This window comes from Cheilinus undulatus, linkage group 17 (genome assembly GCF_018320785.1).
Source record: "Cheilinus undulatus linkage group 17, ASM1832078v1, whole genome shotgun sequence".
Taxonomy (NCBI): domain Eukaryota; kingdom Metazoa; phylum Chordata; class Actinopteri; order Labriformes; family Labridae; genus Cheilinus; species Cheilinus undulatus.
The window spans coordinates 28,241,860-28,268,665 of NC_054881.1; the positions used below are offsets into that span (position 1 = coordinate 28,241,860).

At 40.4% G+C, this 26,806-nt stretch overlaps 1 protein-coding gene across 1 annotated transcript in view; it reads left to right on the forward strand.

The window, feature by feature from the left end:
- The window catches only part of galt (galactose-1-phosphate uridylyltransferase), a 116,251-nt gene that overhangs the window by 76,242 nt on the left and 13,203 nt on the right, over nt 1-26,806 (forward strand). The window contains exons 8-9 of the mRNA XM_041810766.1: nt 16,973-17,105; nt 17,905-17,988. Coding sequence (XP_041666700.1) covers nt 16,973-17,105; nt 17,905-17,988 — 217 coding nt within the window. The remainder of the gene's footprint in view (nt 1-16,972; nt 17,106-17,904; nt 17,989-26,806) is intronic.

Genomic DNA, 26,806 nt, shown 5'->3' on the forward strand with positions numbered 1-26,806 from the left:
CAGATACACATGCTCATGCATTTCAATCTGATCTTAATACAAATTTTCTGACATGCGCCATTATGGTGGTTAAATCTACCGACAAACCGCCATGACTTGAAAATGAAGGATATTTTTTGATATTAATTTTCAATATTTATGTATTTCAAATAGAGATTTTCACTCATTTATCAAGATCTATCTATAAGAATAGCAAGGTCATAACACGATGCAATAAATAAGTCAAATATGGCACACTGAATCCTCTTTACAGTGGGACGAACATCATAAAAAGACACGGCAGAGCGCACACCAGCGCAACTGCAGCATCACCTCAGCTCTGCAAAAATGCTGTCCAATTAGAGAGGCTGATACAGACTGCATGATTTTTAAGACTGAAGGAGATAAATTTATTTTGTCTACTTTTTATGTTGTTTTTTTTTTAGATGAAGAACTTAACCACTGTGCACAGCTGCACTTCGCTCTCTCATAGAGTCCAGTCCTGTCTGTACCTCTGACTAGTTTTCTGCAGCTCAGGCCTTACAAATATCAGAGCCAGAGGTTTTTGACTTTTAAAACCAAACTTCTATTCCTATAGGGGATTAAAACAGCTGCTCTTATGATGGCAAATACAGTTGCAAGAAAAAGTATGTGAACCCTTTGGGATTTGTTGGATTTCCGCATAAATTTGTCATAAAATGTGTTCTGATCTTCATCAAAGTCACAACAATAGACAAACACAGTCTGCTTAAACTAATACCACACAAAAAATGATATGTTTACATGTTTTTATGTTTTATGTGAATGTAAACATTCACAGTGCAGGGTGGAAAAAGTATGTGAACCTTTGGATTTAATAACTGGTTGACACTCCTTTGGCATCAATAACCTCAACCAAATGTTTCTTGTAGTTGAAGATCAGAGCTGCACAACAGTCAGGAGGAATTTTGGACCATTCCCCTTTACAAAACTGTTTCAGTTCAGCAGTATTCTTGGGATGTCTGGTGTGAATCGCTCTCTTCATGCCACAGCATCTCAATCTGGTTGAGTCATTTTTACGCAGTGACGGTGGAGCAACAATCCTTGTCTTTAAGCAAGCAACTATGAACTGCGCCATTTAAGATATCATGCACAGTTTTGAGGATATTTTTAATATCAATATGTTGTAGTTTGACGACCATAGCTGATAAGTTGTTAAAAGGCTGCACTGTGGAGCTGTGCGCATTTCTCTGCTCCACAGGAGTTGGAATCTGAAAAAATGTCACGCACTCTGGCCTTGCACACTTAGTCAGGGGCGTTTATATTTGCCTTGACTGCGAAAATTTGTAGCATGTGGCAAATAGTTTCGTAATGCGAGCCTGTGTCTCTGTCACTCCTTTAAAATCCCGCTGGATCCATCCTGACACAGGGCTTCATACAGCACACGCTCATGCGTCATAGCACAAAGACAAGCTGGAGAACAACTTTATAATTCTGTCTCTGTTATGACCTGTGAGTGGGCTACAAACTTATGCCTTTGTCTGTTATATTTCCATGACTGATGTCCACATGATACATGGGCAAACTACGGTGGATAAAGTGAGATTTTCAGACAGAGAGTGGGAGGGTCGGGCGGTGGTGAGCGAGCATAATAAAACTGATCTGAATCATCATTCACCCATCTCTTTGTTATATTTCCATGGTTGATATCCACATGATAAATGAGCAAACTTTGGTTTTTAAAGTGATGTTTGGGTGGTGAGCAAGCGAGGTGAAAGCAGCAGAAGCAGTTTTGAATCATCAGTCACCTTGGACTGATACAAAATTTCGCATAAAATCAAATCTGTTCTGAACAAAATGGAACAAATAAAATGACAATTTTGGCATCGGTGTGCAGACATGATTAGAACAACATGAAATGGACTCATTGTGCAAAGGCCTTAACACTCTACATGCCGACCTGTGTACTGAGTGTGGTTGAAATTTTTCTCTGTTGCTGCTGGTGAACAAAAGAAATATTAGACAGTCTGCTGGCTGACAAAAAAAGGTTTACTATTATAAGGTAAATCACATGTACAGCAGCCAGTAAGCATTACAAGACAGACAGACAGACAGACAGACAGACAGACAGACAGACAGAGAGAGAGAGAGAGAGAGAGAGAGTGAGAGGGACAGGGTCCAGGCAGTAGACTGTCCGAGAGAGAAATGAGCCTCTAGCAATGGGAGACAAGCATCTTTATCCAAGAGGAGCAATGCCCCCTCCCCAAGATGTTTGAAACCCCTGAAACATTCTTCCTGCCCCCTCTGTCTGCTGAGACCCCCACCAGGACTGGGCCTCATTTGGACATCACACAAAGGGACCTTTTGGTTCACATCTGGAAGAGGGTTTCACACCTACACAGGAAACCTTGGCCCAGCCAGCCTTTGTTGTTCTCTCTTTGGATACGCAGTAAGGTCGACAACTATTGTTTGGGTGTTGGGGAAAGAGGTTCTCACAGCAGGGGTTTTTTTGGGATGTTCAAACAAAGGACGCTGAATTGCCACTACACTTGACACCTGCAGTAGCCTCAGTGCACTGTCAGCATGGAGACCGATGCGCTTTCACCCATCTATGATGTCGAGGTCAGTGAGAGAGCCCAATGGGTACAAGATTTTTAATAGATTATATAACCTCCTTGATAGTCCATGTGTGCAAAATGGAAAAGGTCTATGCATCTGTCTATGTGTGCGCTGAAATGCAGACTCATCCTCATCATTCCAGCCCGTCAAAATGATGGACAGCCTTCAAAATCTCCGTCATCCTTCAAAAAAATCGATCAATGACGGAGAATATTCGGTTAACGCGACCTCTGGGTCTGATAGGGGGTGAGGGTGCTGACTGGAATGCTCTCAGATAGAGGAGGTCTAGGTCAGTGATATTATAACCCACTGTACTATTACCAGGAGGAGAGCTGTGAGTGCATAGACCAAATGAGTCCTCTCGAAGTTGACCGTTAACAATGTACAGACCCAGTGATCTACACAGCTGGAGAAGCTGGTGTCCACTTTTGTTCACTGTGGTGTCAAAGTTGTTTCTGTGGGTGGGGGGACAACTGTGGTCGCTGCTCTCCTCACAACATCGTAGTAACTCAGTGGGTAAGGCTCTCGTGGGCAAGAGCTGAGGTCCCGAGGGTGGGATCCACCTCCTGTGGATGGGGGTGGGACTCCTTGAGGTAACAGTGGTTGGGGTCTAGCCTGATGGGGGTCTTATCTGCCCTGGTACTTTCTCAGGGGATGATAAGGGGTTACTTTGGGGGTGGTGTGGAGGAAGATGGGGATGAGTTTGTCTCACTGGGGCTGGTTTGGGTGGGGGTTAGGATGTCTTGGGATGGAGATGCCTGGTCTTCGTGGTGTGGATTGGACTCTGTTGAGGGCAACGTCTGTCAGTGTCTGGGCAAAGATGGAGACTGTGTCTTTGAACAGGTGGACATGGTCATGGAGACAGTTCACATCCAGGGTGGGGTTGTGGGACAGGTAGATGTTGGATCTCTGCATAGTCTCTGGCCACACTGCTGTTGATCCTTTCGATGGTGTCAGGATGGAAGTCCTTCCATGGGAGCTAAGTGAATATAACCACTCTGCTATTGGGAAAGGTGGAGGAGGCTTTCTCCATCACTACTCTACAGTGAGTGTGACACTTTCTCCTGCTGCCTCCTCAGATCACTGGAGCCAGTGTGGATGATGATGTGGCTCAGGGATCCTCTCTGTCAGAAGCTCCATGGCGTGCTGGGTGTTTGGACACAAGAGTTTTGACACCTTGTGAGAAAAATTTTCTTTCTCTCAGCTCCTCTCTCAGAGCTGTGACCTCTAATTTCCACATACAGCGACTACGCTGTGATCTGCTGGTGAATCTTAGTGCAGAGCCAATCACTCCCTCTCTAGCCTATCAGAGCAGTTCCACAGCAGCGCGTCCCAACATGAAAAGCTTCGAGGGTTGTTCCATCCATCCATGTACACAAGTGGCCAAAATTGTTGGTACCCCTCTGTTAATGAAAGAAAAACCCACAATGGTCCCAGAAATAACTTGAATCTGACTAAAGTGATAGTAAATAAAAATTCAATGAATATTAACCAATGAAAATCAGACACTGATTTTGAATTGTGGTTCAACAGAATTATTTTAAAAAACAAGCTCATGAAACAGGCCTGGACAAAAAATGATGGTACCCCTAGAAAAGACTGAAAATAATGTGACCATAGGGACATGTTCAACCAAGGTGTGTCCTCTAATTAGCATCACAGGCGTCTTCAAACTTGTAATCAGTCAGTCGGCCTATTTAAAGGGTAAAAAGTAGTCACTGTGCTGTTTGACATGGGGTGTACCATACTAAACATGGACCAGAGGAAGCGAAGGAGAGAGTTGTCTCAGGAGATTAGAAAGAAAACCATAGACAAGCATGTTAAAGGTAAAGGCTATAAGACCATCTCCAAGCAGCCTGATGTTCCTGTGTCTACAGTTGCACATATTATTCAGAAATTTAAGATCCACGGGACTGTAGCCAACCTCCCTGGACGTGACCGCAGGAGGAAAATTGATGACAAATCAAAGAGATAGATAATACGAATGGTAACAAAAGAGCCCAGAACAACCTCCAAAGACATTAAAGGTGAACTCCAAGGTCAAGGTACATCAGTGTCAGATCACACCATGAGTCGTTGTTTGAGCCAAAGTGGACTTCATGGGAGACGACCAAGGAGGACACCACTGTTGAAAACAAATCATTAAAAAAAGCAAGACTGGAATTTGCCAAACTGCATGTTGACAAGCCACAAAGCTTCTGGGAGAATGTCCTATGGACAGACGAGACAAAACTGGAACTTTTTGGCAAGGCACATCAGCTCTATGTTCACAGACGCAAAAATGAAGCATACCAAGAAAAGAACACTGTCCCTACTGTGAAACATGGAGGAGGCTCTGTTATGTTCTGGGGCTGCTTTGCTGCATCTGGCACAGGGTGTCTTGAATCTGTACAGGGTACAATGAAATCTCAAGACTATTGAGGTATTCTAGAGAGACATGTGCGGCCCAGTGTCAGAAAGCTTGGTCTCAGTCGCAGGTCATGGGTCTTGCAACAGGATGATGACCCAAAACACACAGCTAAAAACACCCAAGAATGGCTAAGAGCAAAACACTGGACTATTCTTAAATGGCCTTCTATGAGCCCTGATCTAAATCCTATTGAACATCTGTGGAAGGAGCTGGAGAAGGCACCCTTCAAACCTGAGACAACTGGAGCAGTTTGCTCATGAGGAGTGGGCCAAAATACCTGCTGAGAGGTGCAGACGTCTCACTGAAAGTTACAGAAATCGTTTGATTGCAGTGATTGCCTCAAAAGGTTGTGCAACAAAATATTGAGTTAAGGGTACCATCATTTTTGTCCAGGCCTGTTTCATGAGTTTGTTTTTTTAAATAATTCTGTTGAACCACAATTCAAAAGCAATGTCTGATTTTCATTGGTTAATTTTCATTGAATTTTTATTAATTATCGCTTTTGTCAGATTCAAGTTATTTCTGTGACCATTGTGGGTTTTTCTTTCATTAACAGAGGGGTACCAACAATTTTGTCCACTTGTGTATCTCCATCTGCTTATCCAGAGCTGGGTAGCAGGGCTCACAGGCTAAGCAAGTCCACACAGATGTCACTTCCCCCAGTGGCACTTTCCAACTCCTACTGGGGGATCCTGAGGCATTTCCAGCCAGACAGGATACGTAATCCCTCGAGCCCATTCTAGGTCTTCCCTGAGGTCAAAGCAGACGTTTCCAGTTCCAATGCACTACTCGTTTAGGTACCAGGTCTGTCCTGCAGCTTCCCCAGCTATTTGATCTAACTCACCACCAGGTGTTGATCAATTGACAGCTCCGCTCCTCTCTTCACCCAGGTGTCCAAGACATGCAGTCGCAGAACTGATGAAATGGCAACAGTCGATCATAGAGCTTTGGCCTAAGGTGCTCTGGCATGAAGTACACTAACGAGCAACCCAATGCTTGTACATGATGTTTGTTATGGACAGTCCATGACTAGCACAAAAGTCCAACAACAAGACACCACTTGGGTTCAGATCGGGCAGCCCTCCTCCAGGTTTCTCCATTGTTGCCCAGGTGAGTGTTATTCCCCAGTAGAACTATGGTGTCCTGAGGCAGGACCCCCTCCAGAACCCCACTCAGACTCCAGAAGGCTACACACTTCGAGCTGCTGTTCGTTGCATAAGCACAAACAACAGTCACATTCTCACCCCCTGCTGCTGTCAGTCGCAGGGAGGCAACCCTCTCATTCACCTGGGAGAACCTCAACATAATAGTGCTCAGCTAGGAGCTTTTGGATTTCACCACACACCCCCGGTGCCTCTCACCTAGGGCAACTCCAGAAAAGGAAATAGTCCAGCCCCTCTCTGGGACTTTGGTTCCGGAGCCACAGCTGTGCGTGGAGGTGAGCCCAACTATATATATTGCTCCACCTCCTGCACTAACTCCGGATTCTTTCCCGCCAGAGAGGTCACATTCCACGTGCCCACTGTTAGTCTGTGCCACTGGGGGTTGGCCTGCCAAGGCTGCCACCTTTGCCTGCCACCCTACAACCATGCCCATCCCTGCAGGTGGTGGGTCCACAGGGGGGTGGCTCCATGTAACTTTTTTCAGGTTCGACCCGACTGGGCCCCATGGAGTGAAGCCTGGCCACCAGACGCTCGCCCCTGCAAGCTCCCCTCCCAAGTCTGGCTTAAGGGGGGGTTGCTCCAGTTTCCCATGTCCAGGCGAGGTAAATGGATCCCCAAAACGCTGGTTTATGGTGGGTTTATGAATTGTTCTTTGTCTGGACCCTACCTCGACCAATTTGTTTTGGGAAACCTCACCAGGGGCTAATTCCCCCCGGCAACATAGCTCCCAGGTTCACAGGACCACTCAAACTCCCCACCATGATAAGGCAGCGATTCTTGGGTTGTTTTTATTCTTTATTTCATACAGAAACGTGGTCTTGTTCTAGTAAATGGACGCAATGCAAAAGCTACAGTCCCCTCCAAAAGTATCGGAACGGTGGGCCCAATCTCTTTATTTTTACTGTACATCTGGATCTGATACACAACTTAGGAGATAGCTTTATTTGTAATGGAACATCAAATTTTTTAGGGTGAACAAAAGTATCGGAACAGATAGACTTAAAATAGATTAAAGTGAATAGGACTTAAACAGTGCCCGAGCAACAAGGGTGCGAGGACTCTATTGAAATTGGTTGGGTTCGTCATTATTGTTTTTATCTTTATGCGTTCCGAGCCTTTTTGGGCACTTTTTCATCCTCAAAACTGAAGAAATTCGGCACACATATGAAGGGTGCGCAAAATGCGGGGTTTATTTAGGTTTCACAGATGACCCTCAGGAATTGCCCCATTTGCCCCATTTTTCGTGCTTCTATGGAACAGCCCAAAAAGGACTTTGACCTAGAGTTATGAAATTTGGTTCGTAGATTTGGCTCAGGGGGCTCTACAAAAAAAAAGTCCTCTGGAGCAAATCTCTATCTCCAACAGGAAATTTGCCATTTTTAATATATTAGCCCAAAATGAGCCTGTTCACGAGCCTGTCATATCTAGATGAACTCCTCCTAGGAATTTCATTCGATCGACTTGTACTTCGGTATACAGCTAGATGAGACATTGCTGATGAAAAGTTATTCAGGACTTTCTCATTAGTCGAAAGGCGTGGTTGTGGCAAGCCCTCAAATTAGCATATTTTTGTGCATTGTCCAATCTGACTCAAACTTCCTGTGTTTATGGAAGGTCCATGCATGCACATGTTCATATAGTCATATTTTCTATAGATCATCGCGCCTCCTAGTGGTGACTGGAAATGTCAACGTTTACAGCACAAGCGGCTGTTAAAAGTCCTATCCACTTCGAATTTGTGTCAGGAAGTCCTAAAGAAGTGGATTTACAGTGCTTAACAAATTTATTAGACCACCACTTAAAGGGACGTTTATGCCACAGCTGCCCTAAATTAATGGCAGTGGTAATTACCAAAGTCATTTTTTATGTTTCTGCAATGGTAAATACACCAATGTGTAGAAGCTCTTTAAATGAAATGATATTTTAATGCTTAAATATAATTATGAATTTTATCCATGAATTTTCAAATGTACTGATTTACAAAAAAACTGAAAAAATAATAAAGCACATTATTATTTCTTGATTAATATGTAAAATTATAGTTATTTACTTGCATTCCTAAACAGAAAATTAGTTTTAGTGGTTGAATGTATGCTTGAATAATTTCTGACTTTTCAGAGAAGCCCAGTGAGCCAGCTCAAATTTGGGTATAAAAAGGTGAATTCAGTTTAAAATTACTCATTCCTGTTCAAAATGGTAAAATGTGGAGAGCTCACTGAAAATGAAAGAGTCCGCATTAAAGCACTTCATGATGCTGGATGGTCTCTGAGACAAATATGATAGGTGGTCTAATAAATTTGTTAAGCACCGTATGTCTCTGCAAAAATCTGTGACTTTGCCAGAGGTGTGGCCCTGGTGGGGCAGCAAACAAAAAAAGTCTTGGCCTAAATTTTGGAATGGTCATAACTCTACTATACATTGATGTATCTTCAACAAATTTCATGTGCTTGATGACAGTCCAGGCCAGAACACATCCATAAATTAAAATATGTGCAGCGCCACCCTTTACACCTTACACATACTTGATGGTCAAATTGCTAGGTCAAAAGGCATGGCCATGGTGATTTTTTGTTTGCCATGCAATAAGAAGTAGACATTTTCAGGGGCTTATGGTATATGTAGAGCAATGAAACTTAACCACAAAAATTCTATTTTGAGTTCTGAGTTGATCCATATCACTTTTGTAGGTGGGTGTGGCATATTGGTTCAGTCGCACCTCCTACAACGTTTCCAAAGATCAGCCCCCCCCCAGCAGGTTTAACATAGGATTTCAAACATTTGTGGGCAGATATGCCATGTCAGGATGCACAAAAAAGCAAACAGGAAGTCGGCATTTTGGTGTTTTTGGGTAAACAAGGCATATTTTAGGGGTCGTATTTGAACAAACTAGTCCGAGGGCGTTGATCCAAACAACTTGATCTTTGGTTTAGAGCAAGAAGGGATGTCTTAGGTCAAAAATTATTCACAGCTTTCTCATTAGTTGAAAGATGTGACCATGGCGGCCCCTCAAATTTAAATGCTTCATAATGTGATAAAAATGGCTGGTGCTCACTAAAAAATTTCCATTGATTATAAGATTGGCTAAATCCTGCTGAAATTACACCAGGCACATCCCTCAATGTCGACCTTACTCAAACTTAAAGGTCAAGTGTCCTTACCTAAAACGATGTGGCTATGACAATTTTTCATTCGCCATGTAACAGATACTCTGATGCTTACAAAAATTGCAAAGCCATGAAACTTTGCACAAAAATAGTAGTGAAACGAGATGATTTATAGGATTATGTGGCACCCCCTGCAAAATATTTCAAAAATTAAGCCCCTGCAGCAGATTTAACCTAGGATTTTGAACAATCTTGAGCTTATACATCATTTTAAGATCTACAAAAAGCCCTCCTGGACCCATACCATAAAAAGACAGGAAGTCTGCCATTTTGATTTCTGTGGCTTAAAAGCAGCATGTAGCAGAGGTCACATTTTTAAAAAATTCCTCTAGGGGCATTCATCCCAACACCTTTATGTTAAGTGTATAGAAAGAAGACATGTCATAGGTGATAATTTCATTGAAACCTTTTTGTTACTCAAAGGGGCGTGGTCATGGTGATTTTTTCTTTGCCATGAACAGGATGTAGAATTATCCATGGCTTAGAAAATTTGCAGAGCCCTGAAACCTGGCACAAAAATGCACAGTGGGAATCTGAGATGACCTCTCTTTGTGTTGTGGGTGGGCATGGCTTTTGGCCCCAGTAGCGCCCCCTACAATAGTTTAAAAAAATCAGCCCCGGCAGCACGTATTACCTAGATATTTACAAATTCTTGAGCATACCTGCCATCTCAGGACCTACAAAACATTTTAAAACCAAAACTAAGTTTTTTTAATGTATTTTTTCTCGTTGAAAGTTCCGTCTTCTCTTAATAGAACCAGAATTAAGGCTATGCTGCCATCTTGTGATGATACAACATACTCCAACCAGGCCCAGCACGTGCAAATGTGCCGCTCTAAGCAAAAGGTAATTTTCCCACCCATCAATTTGTAGCTGTAGGTTACAAGAAACAACAGTTCAACCCTGGGGTCAGGAAAAATCAGTCAATCAATCAATCAATCAATCCTTTATTGATCCCCCGAGGGGGGGAATTGCCTTTCAGTTACATCCCGTCCAAGAAACATAAAAAAAAACATTGACACATAACAGGGGGAGGACAGGAGCGGGAGAACTGCAGGGCTGCCACACAAGCAGCGCCCCTTTTACTTAACTGAAAAAGAGAACAAGAGGAAGGAAGAGGGAAAAAAAAGCAACTCCCAAACTAGGCTCCTGTAGGGGGGGCACAGTTTGGAATTTGGAAAAAACACCTCAGCACATCAGCAACATAATAAGACATTACAACAAAACTCGAGAACTTGCACATGTGGGAGAGGGGGAGGGTGTTAGGGAGGGGAGGTGTCGCAGCACAGACACTGGGGGGGGGGGGGGCGCGCGCACGCAGCCACAACCCTCCCATGCTACACTGCGGCGAAGGGAGGGAGGAGGGGGTGGGAGCCAGCGAAGGCGTTGAGTTGGAGGGGGTGTGCGTGTTATATGTGTCTTGTGTGTGCGTATGTGTGAGCCTGTGTACTTCATCTCCACTCAGTCCCACCCATTGTCTCTGCCGTCTGATATAGGTGACGAAGACACAGCTGTTGCCATGGAGACGACCTCAGAGAGCTCTGATCCAGAAACAAAGTTCACAGGAGTAGGGGGTGGTGGGGGGGAGATGGGGCCGGAGCATCTTGTCCACATAACAACCAAGGAGAGTGGAGAGACAACCGGCCTTGGGAAGTCTGGTTATCTCAGGGAGCCAATGAAGATAACAATTGTTTTGGGTCAGGCCGACACTGCAATTTTCTGTCTGCCTTTGAGTCTTTCTGAGTCTCCCAGTGGCTTTACCTTGAATATGTCCGAATTCAGTGGCCCATTCAGCCGAGCCGAGCTGACAACTTCTCCAAGTTAGCATCCATCTTGTGAAGGAGTTCAAAAATCGCATCCTGTTTGCGATTTAGCTCGCATATCGCTTGAGTCTGAGTGTTGACAGCCCTGCACAATAGTCATTGTTTTGTTGTGGATGGTCAGAGAAAGACAAAAAGTCATGAAATGCATCAAAATGTATGGTGCCTTGAGCACAAATAACGCCTTTACATGAACCGCTCAAAATCAGCTGAAGGGAAGCACGTGAAAGAAGTTGTTTTTTCCTCACTCTCTGAGTGGCAGCTGTCAGTCCAGCACCATGGACAGCGTCACATCTACACAGGCTCATTCTTGCAATAGACCCTATCTGCAGGCTTGCAGCCAGCAGGTTCAGGACCTTAGAAGAAGAAACCTGTGTTTTGTCACAACAGCACCACCAGTGAAGTCAATGAGCATTGCAAGTAAGTTGCTTGAGTTAACACGACTTTGATAGGCAGGAATTTAAAGTTAACTTGAAGTACTTTTTTGTGGTGTTTTTTTCCACATTATAGAAATGTTTTAAACATGATAAGCCATTCTTTCCCCAAAGTCTTTAATCGCCCATTAAATTCACAGTCTTTTTCCAAACGTTTCTTTGTTTTTCCACTAAATACAACACGAAAACAAGAGAACAAACAGAACATTTAGAACGAAACCAGGGGATAAGTGGGGTACAGGGCTTGCCGAAGACTTCAGGGTCACCTGAGGGAGAAATGCGAGGAAATATATATATATACTATTTGGGGTAATGTTAGCCAGTTTCTAATGACCTGTGTAACATTATTGATCAGACAACATTAGTTCCCTTACTATCAGTAATGTTGTCTTATCAATAATGTTACACAATCCCATGCTGCAACATGTTGTTCATTTTGCTTGGATAAAATTAATGTCTTATTTTAAACAGATCAAAGTTAGCTCATCAAATATTTACGTTCAGTCTACCGCCCGTCGCTGTCATTAAAGGTTGCAGTAGCTAGCAATCTGTATTCAAGCAAATGCTCATCAACAACACGCATGTGCTCAAGCAGGGTCCTATTTCTATGTTCCTGGATCTGCGGTCCTGAAACTTCTGCCTGCAAGCCTGCAGATACCCCCTTCTCCATTCTTGAGCTAAAACATCAACAATGTCACTTTTTACAATACAAATGCTCATTTACATCATGTGGTTTAATAAATACATTATGTCAGTCCCATTGCAGCTATGTAAGAAAAAACACAACAACCCAACGTGCAAGAACTCAAACAAGTTTTTGCAAAGCAAGTCTGCTTAAATCATCAACAATATCACAGTTAGCCTGAGTCAAAAAACAAGCCTTTTGCAGCTGCACACAGTATATAACGCATGGGTGTGTATAATGACTAATAATCTGATTCAAATCAATGTGCAACAGGAGCAGGGGCACAAATCTGAATCAAATCAAATCTGTAATCCAAGCTGTGATCCAAACAGTGCAAATTTCAATTTACAAGCAGCAGTTCCAAAGCAAATCTCTCCACCGTAAAGCACACGCACAGGCACAGACACACACACATATGCAAGCAGTAAAAACGAGCCTTCCTTTCAGAAGTTTACAGTGAGCTTTTGTCCCTGCAAAAGTCCGCAGTACGAGACTTGACTGAGATTTTGATGACTGGCAAACTTCTGATACAGTGAAGCTGCTTGCCTCTCCTTGACTTAGAGACATGGCTGAGGGTTTATCTGTCTGTAAACACAACAATGGACTTGGCAGTTCATGTGGAGGAGAAGTAGCATCTTCTCTGGTGATACTAACGGCACTTGCAGCTACAGCCACCACAACAACTTCAGGGGTTGAGCCATCCTAATTCAAGTTTCCTGGATCAACAATCTTAAAAATGCATCTCGTTGTTTCTGTAGCCCTTGTTTCTTAAGTATTTTTCTTTTTAATACATCCAGATAGTCTCAGTCTTTTTGACATGCTAGCAACCAAAATGCACTTAATACAAACTAAGCTGGTTACAGTACACTGACCTGTCATTGGTTCATAAGGGTTAGAGCCAAGAGGTGAGGGGGTAGGATAAATGATAATGAATTCTTAATGTTTCAAAGACTGACATGTCTTATTTCAGACGACTAATATGCTTCAAACTTCAGATTTGTGATCAGGGTCTGCCACTTTATGTAGTTAAATGGTTGCTTCATGGTTTTACTGGAGCATCCCCATTTTAAGGGTCTAGTAGCATCTCTTACACAATGTCTCCTATCTTTTTAGAATTTTACATGATGAGTAGTCCTGCCCTGATAGCTTCCTCATATGAATATAGTCCTTTGTCATCCTGCCACCTTATGTTAGGGCAGTATTAACTCATAAACAAACTGTTCTGTGCCACTTTTTTCTCACTTAATGCATTCATGGGATGATCTACATTTCTGCCATGCTACAGCACACTGCCCAGGTTTGCTAACACCCCACTATTCCCACATATTGGCAATTGTGACACACCCTGACATGCCCGAAGGTGCAAGGGCCCATTAATGCTGCTTGCAGCCCTAGTGTTTAGTTGCAAATCCTTTCGTTGTAATAACTGCATGAAGTCTATGACCCACTGACATCACCAAACTTTTACGTTCTTCTTTTGTGATGCTTTTCCAGGCTTTCACTGCAGCCTCATGTAGTTGTTGTTTGTTTTGGGGGGAGACTCCCAGTCTCCCCTTTAGCATGTAAAATGCATGCTCTATGGGGTTTAGGTCTGGAGATTGACTTGGCCAGTCTAAAACCTTCCACTTCTTGCCCCTGATGAACTCCTTTGTTGTTTTGCCAGTGTGTGTTTGGGTCATTATCTTGCTTCATGATGAATGATCTTCCTATCAGTTTAGTTGCATCTTTCTTTAAATTGTCAGACAGAATGTTTCTGTAGATTTCTGAGTTCATTTTGCTGCTGCCATCATGTATTACATCACCAGTGAAGATGAATGAGCCCATCCCAATAGAAGCCATGCCATGACATGACCTCCACTGTGTTTCACAGATGAGCTTGTATGTTTGGGATCATGAGCAAATCCTTTCTTTCTACAAACTTTAGTCTTTCCATCACTTCGGTTAAGGTTCATCTTTGTCTCATCAGTCCAGATAACTTTGTCCCCAAAATGTTTAAAGCTTGTTTCTGTACTTTTGGCAAATTCCAGCGTGGCATTCCTGTTCTTTTTGCTAATGAGTGGTTTGCATCCTCTGGTGTAGCCTCTGTACTTTTGTTCATGAAGTCTCCTGCCCTCCGGTAGTTGTTACTGATGTTACCAACAGCTGCTTTAGGGTCTTTCTTTACAGCTCTCACAATGTTTCTGTCATCAACTGCTACTGTTGTCCTCTACCCATTCAATATCTCCTACTCAGTACACCAGAGGTTTCTTTCTTCTTCAGGACATTCCAAATGGTTGTTCTGGCTATGGCCAATGTTTTTGCAGTGGCTTTGATTGACTTTCCATCTTCTCTCAATTTTACAATCGCTTGTTTTTCACCCAAAGACAACTCTTTGGTTTTCATGTTGGTTACACCTCTCAACTATAAGTGCAGTCTGCTAGACAAAACCCAAATCTGAAACTGAGTGTAGATATTGAGTGCTATTGAGTGTTTGAATAATCAATGTCATTGGACACACCTTTGTAACAAAACATACCTGTCAGTCACATGTTCTAAGACTTTTGCTTACGCAATAAAATGGGTGGGTACAAAGAGTGCCAACTTCTAAGTTATCTATCTAATCCTGATGTAGACACCTAGAAATAAAAGCTGAGATGTTGATCCCTTGTCTCATATTCATCTTTTCAAGCCCAAATGTTTTCCGTCTGCAGCAAAAATAAAGGAATTGGGCCAACCTTTCCAATACTTTTGGAGGGGACTGTATATCCGAGGCAGCCGTAACGAGGGCTTTCAGTACAAGTAAAACCCAACCATAGAGCAACTCTGTATGTATGGCTCTATTTACCACAGTGGAGGCAGCTCTGTATGGTATGGCTGTGAAAGTATCATCATTCACTAGGGCAGTCACAATTATTACAATATTCACCAATCACGATAATTTTTCATATTTGCGATTATTTTTCATATTCGTGATTACCGTGAATTATTTATTTTATCCACAAAGTTGCATAAAATAACTCCAAATCTGACGTCATGATGCTGCGCCAGCAGCAGCAGCACGATGAAGTCGCAGCCTCACTGCCTCACTGTGTTGTTTCCCTCTCATCTTGGTCGGATGGTTAGCGAGGTAATAACATGGAGGGTGAGCGATCTGTAAACTTTGCCGTAAAAAAGTGCCAGCCAAAAGCGCAAACACAACAAATCTGAAACAACATCTACAGACCCACCATCCACAGCAATACGCCGAACTTGGAAAGACCACACCAGCACAATCACCAGCCGGTGCAACAGCAGCTGGTGCATCCCATCAACTGGCTCTTGGCAAATCTTTCGGACGACACTCCTAAGTATAAACAGGACAATGTAAGATGGTGATGTAAGATGGTGTACGTTAACAGTACACAGTCTGTGTACTGCTTCAATTTGAAGGTTGGTTGGTTGGGGGCTCCTTGCGTGGTTTCCTGTGCCACTGTGGGGATGGGAATTTGTTTATTAAGAAAGTCAAAGAGACTTTTTGTCTGACCTGTGCACTTTGTTCATTGACTGAGAAGTCAAAGAAACCTTTTGTCTGACCTGTGCAATACTTTCTAACAGTTTTAGCCTAACAGGCAGAAATAATGTGAGTTTGCTTCAATGCTTGCCCTGTTGCAGCAGATTGATTACAATAAATCCTCTTAAGGAATGGAGAAGTTACTTATGTCTTTGTCTATTTCTTGATGTTCAAAACATCATTAAATTGCTCATATTCGTTAAGGTGTACAGTACAGCACAGAATGTGTATTATTATAGCTAATTATACTACGATAGTAGAATATAAAGAAGAAAGAAAAGGAAAAAAAAATAGACAATATATTCGTCACTCGCAATTATTTGTCTGACAATTAATCGTCTCCAGAAATTCCTAATCGTTACAGCCCTATCATTCACTCAGTCCCTCAGACACTGATACAGATAGAGACACCTGTAGGGCTGACCTCAGCTGTCAGCCAAAAATGTTGGGAGCCACTTGTTTAAGTAACAAGCCAGCTCCTTAAATATTTAAAACAGAGAGCTGATTTAAAGGTATTAGGCAATGTCATGAGGAGTAACCAAGTTTATACAAATCCACAAGAGGCATCCTTGCACTGCTTTATTAGCAGCAAAACATTGTGGGTGCTGTTGATGATCAATTTAGTTTATTTATTTTGCAATTTGTGGTTACGGCCATTGTAGTTGCCTCTTCAAACAATTATAAAAACACCTATTTAAGAAGAATTTAATTTACCTCATCTTCTTAACCAAGTGTAAAAAATACTCTCAGTAACGGTAGTAGAATGACACATAATTGTCGGATGTAGCAACAGATTTTGCTGTATGGCCCCAATTACTTTTTGCCATTGCTGTTTAAGTATCTATTATTACTTCAGTATGTTTGCTCGTTGAACTTTAACAGAGAAGCTGCTGCTGCTTTGCTGGCATAACTGATTTTTTTTGTGATGTAAAGTCATATGACTATCAAGCAGGTGTTGCTTGATATGGGTTGCTCTTGTGGGTTTGTATGTGCTTATACTGTATTTGTGTGTTGGTTTTATTAGATTTTCTTTTACTTTGTGGAAAAAAAAATGATCCAGGTAAATTCAGCAAGATTGGATTTTAATTCTGTCAGTGTCTGTTTTTCTTTCTTTGAATTTAGAAAACAAAATTGTTTCCACATAAGTTTTTGTCCGTACAATCAAAAACATTTTGATGTTTATTCTCTAGGAACGGCTGGTGGTGGAGAATTCTGATTGGCTGGCAGTAGTACCATACTGGGCAACATGGCCCTACCAGACACTGTTGTTACCACGTCGACATGTCCTCAGAATCAATGAACTGACGAGAGATGAGAGGGAGGGTGAGTGCTGTAAATATAAAGTGGCAATATGAGACCATGAATGCAGTCAGGGTTAATTATGGCAACTTAGTGGCTCAAAGTGTGAATTCGGCTTGAATTCCTAACCAAAGTACCACATTTTTCTATGTTCATTAAAGGCAAATTGTATTATCTAGGGAATGAGACAATTAAACTTTACATCTCTTGAAATGATTGAATATATTAGTAAATGTTCACAGTGATTCTAAGTCATCACCATGTCAACAACAAACTAGTTGCCCATTTAAACAATTTGAAGTTTTAAAAGTATATTTTAGTTTGTGGCTTACATTGTCTTTACAAGTAGCACATTTGTGGTTGTTTCATGCTTTTTATTCCAGCCCTTTCAACTATACATACTTTTAAAAAAGGAAGTAAAAAACTTTTTTTTTTTTTTGTGAAATTTACTTCCTCTCTTAATCAAGTGTTAAAGTTATCAGTAACAGCTGTAGAAACACACAGAAGTGTCAGATGTAGCTACAGATTCTTTTGCCTTTGCGTTCTATAGTTTGAAATAATCACCCTTTTCCTGACAGTGAAAACACACATACTGCAGAAAACATATTGAAGCTGCTTCATTAGGTGTATGGTAATCACACATGTTGCATATTGTTTCCTCAATAACACATCTGTTTGAGTTGACTTCACATGGAAAATAATGAATAATGAACTTATATAAATAAAAGATTGAGTGTAGCACAATTTCATGCCATTTAGAATAAACTTTTATTGGATTAATAACTATAATTTCTTCTGATTGTCTGTGTGTCTTTTTTATTAGGTCTAGCTGACATTATGAAGAGACTGTTGACAAAGTATGACAATCTGTTTGAAGTTTCTTTCCCCTATTCCATGGGTTGGCACGGTAAGAAATAAAAACTGAGACTGTCGAGTTCAGAATGAATGGGCTTGTATAAATTTGATGATGCATTTTGAGCCATATTCCAAGGTTCCATAGATTGAAAAAAAAGGGAGGGACTGATTATAGAAAAAATAATACAATGTCAGCTTTAAGTTGGGATAGATACCATTTAAACACAAAGCACTTTGACATACGTACCTCCTACAGGGTATCCGCGGGGTCTTAAAAAGTCTTAAAATGTCTAAAATCCAATCATTTGAATTTAAGGCCTTAAAATGTTTGAAATTCTCTTAAAATCTTATAGAATTTCTTTAATACGATTTTAAAGGTCTTAAAATGTATTATTAATGTATTATAACGGAATCGTGGACACAGTTGCGGAATTGGCCAATAAAAACGGAATTTACAATTTAATGCGGAAATCACGGAAATTGAATCAATTTGACTGAAATGCTATGTTTTTTTAGAAAGAGAGACACTAAAGCAGGGCACAACTTGTCCCTCAGTCACCCCTCCCCCTCCTTAACAATAACAGCATTTCAAAGCGGCCTCACGAAACACCAGCAAACATCACATAGCCCCATATGGGCCAGTACTGTGGGACTTAAACGTTGCACCTTCAAGAAAACTGATGTGCTTTGGGTTATTTTACCTCACCACACCACCTGAGTGGTGTGCCTCACCTCACACAAGGCACACCGCTCACCCTTCGGAGGCTCAAAATCAAGTCAGACGGACTCGAGATTTTATCAAGTCTAAATGATGTTAAATTCGAGTAACAGCTAGCTTAATTATTCATCCTGTTGAACATGTTGCAGAAACTGTAGTTCCCTTTGGTTGCTTAACGAGCCAACACGTGTCTGGATTAATGTAGGCGTCTGATATGAGGCAGACGGACAGACAGCGAGGGAGATGAGGAGAGAACCATTACAGTCAGGAGTGGAACAATGCAGCATCAAACTGCATGGACTGTTACAGACTGTGAGAGTAAATACAAGTTTAGGTTACAGGTTTACTATTGACCATTTAACTTTAATGTGACCTTAAGTCACATTAAGTTACTATCACTGTCTGTGATGAGAGAACAGAAGGATTTCTTCATTTGCATTATAAACATCAGTTAGGATGTGATTATACACTTGGATGTGTCTTGAAATGTTGGAAATATGTGACTGTTACACTGGTTATAATAATAATAATTAGTATTATTTTTTAAACATATATTTATTAAAATTTTTAGAATTTACATAACACAGTCACAATACAAAACAAAACATAACATAGCAAGGCACATGTTGATAAAAAAAATAAAAGAATAAATAGAGGAATAGAAAATAGGTCATATCAATAATAAAAATAAAACATTTGATTCACTTTCTCATCCATCCAACCATCTATATCTATATTATTTTTTGTAAGGAAATTATAAAACATGTTCCAAATTTTCCAAAACTTGTCAAGTTTATTCTTTGCTGTAAAGCTTATTTTTTCCAGAGCCAAGTAAAATGTCATTCTCTAAGCCACTGTGCTGTGACACAAGGTGAGTCTGATTTCCATGAGCAGGCAATACACCGTTTAGCTTCTAGAAAACAAATATTGAGAAAAGATCTAACCTTTTTAGTGTTAGTAAACCAATCTGGATAGATATTCAAAAGACATAACTTAGGGTTGAGAGGCACTTTCTCACCAATTATTTGACTTACACAGTGCAATACGTTCCTCCCAAATAAAAGGATATTGGGACAATCCCACATACAGTGAAATAAAGTCCCTTTTTGATCTTTACATTTGAGGCAAATGTCAGGTATATTAGGATTAAAGTGGTGCAGCTTAGATGGTGATATATACATTCTACTAATTCATTTATTCTGTGATAGTTTGGAGTTAGTGTTTATGGATTAGGTTTGAGCTAGAAGACACATTTTTGACCATTCCTCCCCTGTAATACTATTCTGAAGAGCAGACCTCCATGCATCCATTAAACTCTTTGAGGACTCCTTGGATTTTCCAACAAACAATTTATACAATATAGAGATTTGTCCTTTGGAGTATAAAAACTTCAAGGTATAATCTTCCAGGGTGGACTTGGAAGGAACTGTAAGACTATTATTTTGTCTGGACAAAACAAAGCTTCTAAGTTGTAAATATTTGAAAAAATGATTACCTGGAATCCGATATTTTGATTTAAGGTTCTCAAAAGCACTGAAGACTGAATTTTCATTATAGAGATCCCCTACCTTGGCTATACCTTTAGATGCCCAGATCTTAAAACCTAGGTACCAGGTAGGAAGTCATCATTACCAAAAATTGACGTGAACAGGGATAGTTTAGTGTTTTCTTCTAAATAAACGAGTGAATTATGCCTGACCATAAAGAGTATTTTTGAGGAATGGGTTTTTAGTTTTTTTAATTAGTTGAGTTTTGGCTGCAGAATTTAGGTACAAAGTTAAAGGGATGTTAACTAGGTGTGATTCTATGGAGACCCAAGCCGGAGGATGGTTCCTTTCAAAATAAAACATTCCTGCTTTGATATGTGCTGCCCAATAGAACTACTTGAGATTAGGAAGCTGTAACCCACCCCTGTCATATGGTAAATATAGAAGAGATAACCTGAGCCTGGGGCGTTTATTGTTCCATATGAAGTTCGTAAAAGTCTTTTTAAGTAGATGAAAAAAATGAAGGAGGGGGAGCAAGTGGGATAGATTGGAATAAAAACAAAAATTTAGGTAAAACTGACATTTTCAGGACATTTATATGGCCAATTAAAGAAATTGGTAGATTTATCCATCTATTTATAAGATTTATAACTTTATCAGTTAAGGTGTTATAATTATTTGGCACAATTTTGTCAGTGGTGGGGGGATCCTGATACCCAAATATGTGAAGCCTTCCAAGGAGATCATGAAGGGGGTATGAACTGGAGGGTTCCGTCTCTCCTGTTCATCCAAAAATAATATTACAGATTTAGAGTAATTTATTTTGTATCCTGTAGGGGAGCCAAAAAAATTTGCAAGGTCAAGTATGCCAGATAGAGTCTGCTTTAAGTTGGGGCAAAATAAATTCATATCATCAGCGAATAACGCTATACGATGTTCGGTGTTTCCTATCATAATGCCATTATAGATATTATTTTTGTGAATTCCCATTGCCAGAGGTTCAATAGCTAAAGTAAATAGCAATGGGGACAAGGGACAACCTTGTGTTGTTCCTCTGCACAATTTAAAGGGTGCTGAAGAAAGTCCATTTGTTAGGACAACAGCTTGTGGGTTAGCATACAAAAGTTTAATCCATTCAAAATATGTCTTCTTAATGCCAAATCTTTTAAGAACCTCAAACAAGTAGTGCCATTCTACCTTGTCAAAGGCCTTCTCGGCATCCAGATTCATTAAACATGTCTAGTAGTGGGCCTGTTAGCATTTCCTGAAGTTTTTTTTATAAATTTCAATGCGTGTCCCATTGGGTCCAGGGAACTTTCCCCCATTCATGCTACCAATAGCTGCAGACAGTTCCTCAGATGTAATATCCATGTCAAGACCTGCAATAGAGTTCCTTCGAGTGATTTAATATTCAGGGAATCCAAAAAATCCTTCTGCTTCTGTATGGCTAGTAACAGTCAGTGCTATAAAGATTTTGATAAAAATTTAGGAGGATTTTATTAATCTCCTCTGGGTCGTTAGTCTCTGAACCATTATCAAGTTGAATTGAAATTATTGTTCTTTCAGTTTCAGATTGTTTAATACCCCAGGCTAGAAGTTTACTAGCTTTTTCTCCCTGTTCATAATAGGATTGCTTCAGTCTTAGAAGGCTTTTTGTCGCTTTATTTATAGGAAGGACATTATATTTAGCTCTGAGTTCAATTTGTAAATTAAATGTCTGTGGCGAGGGATTATTAAAATGTTTAGTTTCTAGGGGTGTGATGAGATCTCGTGCCACGAGATCTCGCAAGATCATAACGCCAAGAGATTTCTCGTTGTGGAGAAATCAAGCTCGCAAGATCAATATTGTGCAGACTGAAGGAGCAGCAGCTCTCCTTACAGAAAAAAATACCAAACTGGAAATTATAAAAGATCACAAAGATGCCATGGAGATTTTAAAACTGTTCGTGAGTGAGCTAACGAAGAAACGGAGCTGATCTGTGACCAATTAAGATCATCGCTCTAACCTCCACCCCCTCCACGTGCGCTACGTGGAGCTGCACATGATCATAACGGTCAGGGTTGATGAGATATTGCTGCTGGTAACCTGTGCAGTCTCCATGAGGAGAATACAGCGTTTATTTAGCTCGTGTTTGCGCGCAGACTCACTTTTAGTGCCGCTATTTGTGACTTTGTAACTTTGAAACAGTTGCTGCTTCCTCATGTCTCTTTCTCGTCTCACCGTCTGTGAGTCACACATCAATCAGCTGTTGGCTGCGCGTATGCTCATTTAGAAGCTTATAGCGTGACTGCAGCAGTAAACTTAGTAAAACAAACTCTGTTTGAGCACCACAGAGTCCACTGTTAGCTCCAAAAAAATGAAGTTTTAGCCCCAGTTGAATGCGCCATGCTTGCTGTCGGACAGCAGACAGAGCAGAGACACACACATTAACACACACACTCATCAGTGCGTGGTGTCCAACACTGTTAAAGCTCATGAGAAAAAAAGACCATAAAACTGTAAAAAAAATCTATTTCTCTTAATAACTGCAAATGTGTTATTGACAGAAATATTTAATTTGATTGTTTTAAATATGGATGTCCTTAAAGCGGATGAGAAATAGTTTGATTTTACTGATGCAGCTCTTTAGATTTAGGCCTGTTTAAAATAGTGCTTAAAATACTTTCAAAATAATCTAAAAGCTTTCATTATATATAATTAAATATTATATTAAAAAATAGTTATTGTAATTGTAGTGGCAAGAGCATAGTGTAGTAAATTACGATTTTGTAGGCTGTTAAAATGAAAGGTTGGATTTGAAGGGAATGGAAATGTACAGTTTGAGTCAGAGTTAGACAAGACATACTGTTTGGAAGCATTGATAGCCTATTCAGTTCTTAGTTCAAACTTTTTTGAATAGACCTGAATGCGTTGCAATTATGACTTTCAGTTGTTAAAAGGACATATTTTCCACCCATGTATTTTTTTTTAAGTGTCTCGTCACACCCCTATTAGTTTCATTTTATTTTATCGTTTTTCCTAACTGATCCAACTCCATCCTCCAAGATTTATGTTTAGCGCTTGTAAAACCTATCATTTGACCTCTCAGAAAGGCTTTAAATGCTTCCCATCGTATAGTGGCTGATGTTTGGGTTGTATTAATTTCAAAACACTCCTTAATTTGAGTTCCAATAAATTCCATAAAATCTGGGTCTTTAAGCCAGAATGACTGGAGGCACCATCTTGTGGAAAATTTAATGGGCTGCGACAGGTTAAACATAAATGACACTGATGCATGATCTGATATGATGATGCTATCATACCAACTGTTTGGAATCATGTCTGCTAAAGAAGCAGAGACCAAAAAATAGTCAATTCCAGAGAATGTCTGGGAAGTGGCAGAAAAATAAGAGAAAGTCAATTGGTTTAGGTGATTTTTTCCTTCATATATCAATTAAATTGAACTCTTTCATGTATTGCAGCAAATCCTTCCTAGTATGTATATGAGAAGTATCTACCCCTGTTGATCTGTCTACTTTAGGCTGGAGAGCACAATTAAAATCCCCACCAATTATAAAATTACCAGGCATATCAGCCAGAGATAAAAACAAGTTCCTATAAAAGGAAGGGTCGTCATCATTTGGTCCATACAAATTAACAAGGAAAGAATTTCACACTGGATAATAAAATATCTCCCAAATCTGTCTATATCAGCGCTAATAAGATGAAATGGTAGAGAATTATGTATTAGAGTGATCACCCCATGAGAGTGGGGACTAAATGAAGCAGAAAAAACTAGGCCAGGCCATCTTCTCCTCACTTTAACTACATCTTCATATGTTAAATGTGTCTCCTGAAGAAACACAATCTTAGCTTTCAGCTCTTTAATCCTGCTTATTACTTGGTTTAGCTTGACACGTTTGTTTAAGCCTCGTACATTCCAAGAAGTGAATTGAAATTCTGATGGCATATCTTAACACAATGTATATGTATATATAGGTTGGAGATGAATATAAAATTCAAAGAAAAATTGACAAGAAAATTCAGAATGTGCCTTGAAACCTGAACCTGAAAATAAACATAACACTGTGTACTTCCCCAAACGAAATACAAACATCCCTTCCCTGATACACACATCCAATAGGCCCCTAATGGGGGCCTGACTATGGAGCTGAGCTGGTCCACCCATGCCCACATGATGAGGAACAGCATGCCAGGAATAAGAATGCTCCGTGAAAAAGGAAAAAAGTTATGTTTATAACATCATGCAACGCAATCAGATAGTTACTTCTAAGATAAATGTATATAGTCTTTGCACAGTCTTTGAAAAAATTCAAAAGTTGAGTCCATTATAAGCTGTAGTCTAAGTTAGTGCAAAGTCCAGAGTTTCTCACCTGCTTCTTGCATCAAACAGCAGATTTCAACTCACGCACAAAGGCCTCCGCTCCGGATGCAGAGTCAAAAATGTATCTCTGTCCTTTGACCGTTACGAGGAGTCTAGCTGGATGAATAATTCTGTAACGTAGGTCTTCGGTAGGGAGGGAAGCCAGTTCTTTTTAACAGGATCAAAGACCCTCCTGCGCTTGAGGAGATCCGTGGAAATATCCGGGAAGAACATGACCTTCTTATCGTTGACCAATATTTTGCCTTTAATCCTGGCAGCCGACATAACTCGTACCTTGTCTGCATAATTTAGGAACTTCATCACTACCACTCTGGGTTGCTTAGCAGCACAGAGTGATCCCCTTCCTTGTTGCTCCGCCTGCTGACACGGTGCGCCCTCTTGATAAGTACTGGACCAGGAAATCTTTGTTTACCAAGCGTTTCAGGGATCCAGTTTTCCAGAAAAGCACACGTCGCTTCCCTCTGTAGATTCAGGCAAACCCACTAAATGCAGATTTGATCGCTGTGCTCGATTTTCCAAGTCTTCCACTTTTAGCAACAGGTCTTCCATTGCTGCTTCCATTGTAGAGGTTTGTGTTCTCAGGGATGCTATATCATCTTCATTAATGCTAATTCTGTCGTCAGCTTCAGACATTCGGCCAGCCAGTGTCTTCAGATCACCCTGTACACCTTGAATAGCACCCAATAGTCCGTCAAATCTGGATGAAAAATCTTCAATCTTCATGGTCTGAATAGTGTCCAAAATTTGACTGGAGCTAGCTTGCTCATCAATGCTAGCCGTGGAGCTTGTTAGCTTCTCTGGGCTCTGCGAGTTATCCAGCGATTTAGAAGCTGTTTTTCGGAGGTTTAGACGGCATTCTCCTAGACATTTCAGTTATCACTGAGCTGAGAGGCAGATAAGTATTTTTTACTAACTCCTGCAATGCTAACTGGTTGAAAATTCAAAGTTTCACGTAGGAGCTTCAATACACATGTCTGCCTAGCACTGCGACATAGCCGGAAGCCCTGGTTATAATTATTTTATATCAGGGTTATCCATACAAAGGCTCCTGGGCCAACTATGGCCCGTATTTGATACATTTAAGGTTATTTCTATTTAATTAGTGAACATTTGAGTCATTTACATAAACAAGACACTCTTTTTCTGGTAAAATTAGTAGAAAGGTTAAAAAAACGGAATTCCAAAAAACGTTAAAATGGAAAAAATGGAATTTGGCAAAAAATAAAACAGATTTCATGGGCCCTACATATTCTTTGCAAGTAATCCTGGGCCTCTGATTTACCTTCATGCCTTTTTACTTTTTTTGCCAGTATGGATGTGAAATGGGTCTTAAATTGTATTATGGTCTTAAAAAAGTCTTAAAAAGTCTTAAATTTGACTTGTTGAAACCTGCAGAGACCCTCCTCCCAAGTCTTTGTAGATCCAGGCTTCATTGTCTCTTCATTTTAACAGTCACTGTATTGAGGCATGTTAACTCAAAAAGTATTTTATTTGTAATCTTAGTTTACTCTTGTTCAATTGAGTTAAGTGCGGCATCCTATGTTCTGTATTAAATAATTTATTAAGTATTAGGTTTATTATCACAATTAGGAGGAATAAAAAGACTGGACCCTATTGAATAATGCAAAGCGTGTGCTGCGACGTGCATAAGGAACAGTCATTTAGAATCCTTCTATCCAATGCTCTGATGAGTTTGTTTTTGTGATTGAAAAACATGCAGGCAGCCTATGAAATATGGTGATAAAAGATTGATTGTTAACTCCACTGAAGCAATCTGACCATACCAAAATTATACAAGAAAACTAAGGCACAGCTATAAATATCAATTCATGTGTTATTTGCTGCTGAATCACAATGCAATATTCTCTAAAATGTGCTTATTGGATGCTGGTCAATGTAATGATATTGTAGCTGTGTTTGTGGTTGGAACTGGTAGATTTTTTAAAAACTTACTCCTCAGTTGCATATGAGGGTGCAAGTGTGGAAATGTATGCATCTTTGAAGAGAATGTGCATCAAAGCAAGGATGGAAATCTTACAAAGCGCACTTCACTATTTGGGAGCACAAACAGTATTCTCAAGTGCAGTTCCTGAGGGGAAAACCAAATTTGCCATCAAAGGTACTGTTTATCAAAAGAAATGGAAAAAATGTATTCAGTTTATCCATGGGAAAATCTCTTAAAAAGCAAGTCCACAGTATTTGCAAGTCTAAATCAGAGTGCGATCAACCATATATAAATTGCAATTTTCATTGCCCTTTTTTTGGAAAAAAATCTCATGA